This window comes from Carassius gibelio, chromosome A2, assembly GCF_023724105.1.
Source record: "Carassius gibelio isolate Cgi1373 ecotype wild population from Czech Republic chromosome A2, carGib1.2-hapl.c, whole genome shotgun sequence".
NCBI classification, from domain to species: domain Eukaryota; kingdom Metazoa; phylum Chordata; class Actinopteri; order Cypriniformes; family Cyprinidae; genus Carassius; species Carassius gibelio.
In genome coordinates this window covers 11,217,705-11,224,363 of record NC_068372.1, presented here as the reverse complement: position 1 = coordinate 11,224,363, position 6,659 = coordinate 11,217,705, and the positions used below count along the sequence as shown (strand labels likewise).

The window sequence follows — 6,659 nt, the reverse complement described above, 5'->3', positions numbered from 1 at the left end:
TTTACCGTGAGTCTTCCAGGTCCTCTAATCGCTGCACTAACTAATCTAAACTAAATAACATGAAAACACCAATCACCAGAATCTACACCACCACCGCTCTAAAAATCAACTATAAACACAAACATCAATCCCATACCGGAACACGTGCTTGTGGAAACGGAAATATTAGCTCAACACAAAAAAAAACCTCCACAAAGATCATAAGCTAAGCCGTGCGAGCCCAGCGAGACACCACGGAGCTGCGCTCCATCTGCCAGCGGGAGCAGATCAGAATGAAAGGAGAGCCCCCCTCGCTGTACATCAAACAAGGCATCTTTAAAGTAGGTTGCCCCACCCACTAACAGCAAACACCTGGACATCATTTACCTAGAGGAGAAAGAAGAAATAACGGGAGCATAACCGCAATTAAGCAGCTCAAACTATTCTTACCTACTTACTTACTGCCCATTATGCCTCTGGCATGTAGGGCAGCAACGAAGGTTCTCCACTCTGGTCGATTCTGGGCTTTTTTCTGGATATCTCCCCATGTCAGGTTCATAGATTTAATTTCTTCCTCTACTGTGCGACGCCAGGTGATCTTGGGTCGTCCTCTCTTTCTTCTGCCTTCGGGTGTCCAATGAAGGGCTACTCTTGGGATGCTGTCGTGTTCTCTTCTCAAAACATGTCCAATCCAGTTCCAGCGCCGCTTTGTTATGATGTTTGCCATGCTGTCTTGTTGACATCTTGTTAACAGATCCTTGTTTGATATCTTGCTTGGCCAAAAAATCCGACAGATTCTTCTCAGACTCCTTGTGTGGAAGACTGACAGTTGACGTATGTCATTTTCTGTCATTCTCCAGCTTTCTGCGCCATACAGAAGAGTGGATAGAACGCAGCTCTGATATAATTTGAGTTTTGTCTTGTTTCTGTATTGCTGAGACTTCCAGATGTTGTTTAGCATTCTGAATGCATTTCTGGCTTTGTTTATTCTATTTTTAATGTCATTATGTGCACCCCCATCATATCTTACAATACTCCCAAGATAGGTGAACTCATTTGTTGTTAATAGAGCTTCTCCATTTACATGTATTGGTAATGGATCTGAGATGTTTAGCGCCATCACTTCAGATTTTTTCTGGTTTATTTTCAGGCCAACTTGCTGTGCAAAGTAGCTGAGACGTGATGTTTTCTCTTGCATGTGTTGGTGAGTGTGTGAGACAAGAGCCAGATCATCAGCAAAATCAAGGTCTTCCAATGCTGAGAAGAGGGTCCATCGTATACCTCTTGTTTGGTCTTCTGTTGTGCGGCGCATCACCCAGTCGATAACGATGTTAAAGAGCAATGCTGACATCACACATCCTTGTCTGACTCCTGTCTTTACCTGGAACACCAGGCTACTGCTTCCCACTCGGCATTTAAAGTTGGCATAGAAGGTCTTGATGAGGTCCACTATGTGTTGTGGAATTCCATACAACCTTAAGATGTTCCAGAGGCCTTCTCGGTGTATACTATCGAATGCCTTTTCAAAGTCGATAAAATTGATGTATAATTGCCTCTGCCATTCTGTGCATTGTTCTATGATGTTACTGTCACGGAACCACCAGTAACACCTGCCACACCATCAGAGTCCGATCACCTGACTCCTCCCATCCGCTCATTATCCCCTGATTATTGAAGTCACCGCACCTGCACCTGATCACCACTACCTCTTCATAAGCCCTCAGCTCCTGTCACTCTCTGTCTGGTCTCGTCAGAGAAACAACGACTCTACTACCTAAACCTCGCTAGTATCATCTGAATATCCTCCGTCTGATCACCCAGCTTGCCTGCCACCATCTGTTCTCCGTTCCCGATCACGTAATTCCTGCCTATATCCTATTAAACCTCTACTTACCTGAATCACCTGTTGTCTCTCTCTTCTGTCCGTGACAGTTACGAAGTGCAAATATTTGATCAATACAGCCCCTCCCCTTACGGAATCCTGCCTGTTCATTCCTGAGTTTCTTATCCACTGCCTCTGTAAGACGCTGCTCAATGATTTTTGCCTTGATTTTGCTTGGTATCGATAGGAGTGTAATTCCGCGCCATTTATTACAATCTCTCAAGTTGCCCTTCTTTGGTATCTTTATGATAATTCCTTCTGACCAGTCATCAGGTATTTCTTTTCCCTCCCAGATGGTTTTGAAAAGTGGTTGAAGTATTTTGGAGGCGAGATCTGGGTCTGCTTTAAAAAGCTCTGCATTCAGGTTATCTTGGCCAGGGGCTTTTCCATTTTTTTGGGATTTAATGGCTGAGACAATTTCTTCCTTTGTTGGTGGTTCAATGCTAATGTCCAGGTCATTATCTGCATGCTGGATATTTGGTTCTGTTGTGGGTGGTGGTCTGTTTAGAACTTCCTGAAAGTGCTCTGCCCATCGGGCTTCTTGTTGTGACTCAGTTGTCAATAGCTGACACTTTTTGTCTACTATTGGTGCTTCAGTTGTTCGTCTGTGTTTGCCACTCACTATTTTAGTGATCTTGTAGACTTTTCCTTGCTCCCCTTTCCTAGCTGCCTCTTCTGCTTGACTTGCAAGATTTTCTAGATATGCCCGCTTGTCTGCTCTAGCTTTCCTTCGCACTACTTTGTTTGTTTCTTGGTATTGTTTCCTGTATTTTTCTTTAAGCCGTTCAGACTTTGCCTCATTTACTTTCTTCTTTAAGGCCCTTCTATTTTCTACAGTTTGCCATGTGTCATCACTTAACCATTCCTTCTTTTCCTTGTGCTTGTATCCAAGACAGGCTTCACTGGTCTTCACATAGGTTGTTTTGGTCTGTTCCCACATAGTGTTGATATCATCTGATTTTGGCTCTGTATGATCCAACATATCTGCTAATGCTTGAAATCTGTTCTTTAGTTGTAGCACAAAATAACCTCTGACCTTTGTGTCATTTAGCTTTCCGACATCAAATTGCTTTCTGGCTATTTTTCTGCTTCCTGTTTTCTTAAGCTTTATTCTCAGCACAGCTGTGACTAGGTGGTGATCACTACCAACGTCTGCTCCTCGTTTGACCTTAACATCAAGTAAAGAGCGTCTCCATGTGCCATTTATTATGAGATGATCTATTTGATTTTGATCCTTTCCGTTTGGAGAGTGCCATGTTAGTTTGTGAATGACCTTGTGTTGGAACAAGGTTCCCCCAATGACGAGGTCATGCATGGTGCAAAACTCTGCTAACCTCTCCCCATTCTCATTCATGACACCACAGCCTTCCCTTCCCATCGCCCTGTCGTGTTCTGTGTTGTTGTTTCCCATTTTGGCGTTTAGGTCCCCCATCACTATCCTCATGTCATGTCTGGGTGTAGTTTCCAGTACAACCTGCAGTTGTTCGTAGAATTCATCCTTCCTAGTGTCACCGCTGTCATTTCTTGGAGCATAGCACTGGATGATAGTTGTGTTAATTTGCTTCCCCCTTACCCTTATCTTCATGAGCCTACTGTTGACAGGTTTCCACTCTATCAAGCTCTTTTCTACTTCTTTCTTTAGAATGATGGCTACTCCTTCCCTATGTTGGTGGTCATCTCTTCCTGAGTACAGCACTGTTTCCCCTGTGCTTGTTGTGAGTCTCCCTGATCCTGTCCATCTACTTTCACTTACTCCAAGTATATCTATGTTGTATCTTCTCATCTCTGATATCACTTGTGCTAATTTGCCTGTATCGTACATTGTTCTTACATTCCAAAATCCTATCCTAGTCTTAAGTTTGGCATTCAGAATTTCCACCTTCCTGTCACTGGCTTCCTTTCGGCTTTCACCAATGGCGTTCATCCAAGCATCTGACGATAGCCCTGGAAGTCCATCACGCCCAGTAGCGTCGATTCCTTCTGTTGCTGTTTCCGTAACGTGCTTGTTTTTACAAGACAGAGTTGTTAGCCCTGTGCTAAACCTCCAACCTCCAAACTATTCAAATCGCGCTTAATAGCGTAACAGTCTGTTACAGTCTTAAGTCTACCTAAATGGCCTGACCAGGGTACAGAATGACCCAAAGAAAGGACTAATTCTCTGCCCACCCTGGAAACCACCAACTGCGGCTCAGGTGCCGTTTACGAAAAAGACCCCATTGCAGAGGCAAAAGATTTCCTTCCACCTCTGGCTGGCCTGCCACTGATCTCTCCTCCACCCACTTGTACAGGGGACCAACTACATTGTCATTTTTCTGCAATTGTACTATGTCTCGAGGTATTTTATAGCCCAGTGTGTTCTCAGGGGCACTTTTCCCCCTCTTGAATGGCTGGTGTGACCTCTGTTTTTTAGTTACACCATTGAGAAATAAGGCCAAATTAGTTCGCACTCTAGAGCCCTGTACCAGAGTATGTTTCTGGTGTGAATGGCAATGCATCAGCTAGAATGAATGACTGGGTTGCTCCTGTGTCCCTTAGAACAGAGATTTTCCATATGGCAGAGTATGGCAGTTGCCATAACTTAGCCTCAACTGGTGTGTCATGATAAATTAGCCAAACTTCATATCTCTAATTCTCTATTTTATTTTGTTATTACTCTTTTAAATCAGAGGGTTTTACAAATATTTAATCAATGACAAGCATTAAGAAATATCAAATAGCAATAGCAATAGTCAGTAAAACTTCATAATGCCATTGGATTCTCAAACTATCAGCGAAACCTTGTAAATTCTATTTCAGTAGTAGCAAAGAGTATAGTAGACCAGTAGCTTATTACAATTAATGTTTCATTAAAGGACAACAGCGTATAATCAACCATAGTAGCACCTTTTAAAGGCCATGTTGCTGGTTAACCACCACTGTCGATTAATGGGTACGTAAATCACTCAAGAAATGTATATCATTTTTAAAATGTCTCAAAAATGGTCTTAAAAGACCAAATTTTCTTTTTACGTTTTTGGTATTAAACTTTTTTTTTATGCAACTCAGTGATGACGTCACATTAGGGAGAAGTGGAGGAAAGGTAGCCTCAGCCTAGTATGATGTCGTGTTCCAGGCAACCCGTAACCCTTGTTTTTCCAACCTTAAACCCATTAAAGTGCACTGGAACAGCAGTCAAACCCGTTGTGGCGAGTGGGGCGGGGCCGAGAGGCATGGGAACGAGGAGTGAGGCCAGGTGTAGTGATTGAAGATGAGCTGCACCTGCGCCCCACCGCCAGTATCGAGTCCCACGTAGGAGATGGAAGGATATAAAACTGGAGCGACGACCGTGAAGGATGAGAGAGGACCAGGCCTGGGACATTATTTTATGTGTTTGCTTTTTATTTATGCGCACCAGTCGTCCGTGAGGGGCTGGTGCGCCGGTTCCCGTCTCCTTCTTCCTGATGAGTATGGAGATTATATCATTACAGTGGTGCCGAAGCCCAGGAGAAGGAGGGACGCGCTGCTGAAGATCCCTCGCCGTTGTGGTGAATCCGCGGTGCCCTCGAGCAGGCGAAGTATGTGCCGGCATGGACGCTCGAGGCGGTGGGCTGGAGCGAGTTGCCGGGGACGGGCAAGCTCGCTGCCGGCCGCCCACGATATGGAGGGGCGGCTGCCATCCGTGAGGGAGCGGAGGAGTCATCGCCGTTCGCCAGGGGGCCGGAGCCTGCTGCCTCCGTGATGGAATCCGGAGGGGCAGGGAACGGGGGACTCCTGCCGCTGCCCAAAATCGGAGGAGCCGTCGCCATCCATCGGGCGGCGGAGGAGTGTCGTGCCGTTCGCTGAGGGCCGTCCAGTGCCGCCGTCCAGTGCCACCGCCAGGCACCGCGGAGGAGATCACCCAGCTGGTGGAGGGCCGAGCAGCAGTGCGTCTGGGAACCGGAATTTATTTTTTTTTTCTCTCCCCTCTCTCGTCCTTGTCGCTCCTCCTTCCATCTCCTTTTCTCTCGCCTCGTCTGTCCTACCCCCAGGACCCGCAGGTCCCCGTGAGCAGCCCCCCCCCGAAGGGAGGGGGGGGGTAGAGCGCAGTCTCGGGACTACTCCCCGGCCTGCGAGGGGCGATGGGGGTATGTGGCGAGTGGGGCGGGGCCGAGAGGCGTGGGAACGAGGAGTGAGGCCAGGTGTAGTGATTGAAGATGAGCTGCACCTGCGCCCCACCGCCAGTATCGAGTCCCACTTAGGAGATGGAAGGATATAAAACTGGAGCAACGACCGTGAAGGACGAGAGAGGACCAGGCCTGGGACATTATTTTATGTGTTTGCTTTTTATTTATGCGCACCAGTCGTCCGTGAGGGGCTGGTGCGCCGTTTTGTATTTATTTTTGAATTATTAAAGTGTTTTGATTGTGCGCCGGTTCCCGCCTCCTTCTTCCCGATGATTACGAAGGTTATATCATTACACCCGTGACTTTCCATCCGTGAACTCGTACTAGATCGATGTTCTCCGAGTCCCGACACACAGCTCGCAAAATAACAATGACAGCCGCTACGGATAATACTGCCTAAGGATGCAGTGTTTATGCAAGTGGTACATGCTGAAAAACGGTTTTAGGACAATGTAACATTGCGATAAATATTGGTATGAGGAAGAGGTGGCAAGAACCAACATGTATGATGGCCCGCAGCTGTACATCTAGAAATAAAAGGCATCATGCTAGCTATATGGGCGTTTCCAAGCATTTATCTCTTCCTCCGGTGAAAATGTTTTTGGAAACGTTGCCGCATGTCTGTCGCTGTGTTTGGCAGGAGCTTGTGTGGGCGG

At 46.4% G+C, this 6,659-nt stretch overlaps 1 protein-coding gene across 1 annotated transcript; it reads right to left on the bottom strand.

Moving 5' to 3' along the window:
- Positions 1-1,465: 1,465 nt before the first annotated feature.
- LOC128026389 (uncharacterized) lies at positions 1,466-5,793 on the bottom strand. The gene has a single exon (XM_052613474.1). It carries the CDS (start codon positions 3,783-3,785, stop codon positions 1,866-1,868), a length of 1,920 nt encoding a protein of 639 aa, XP_052469434.1. The 5' UTR covers positions 3,786-5,793; the 3' UTR covers positions 1,466-1,865.
- Between the last annotated feature and the right edge of the window lie 866 nt (positions 5,794-6,659).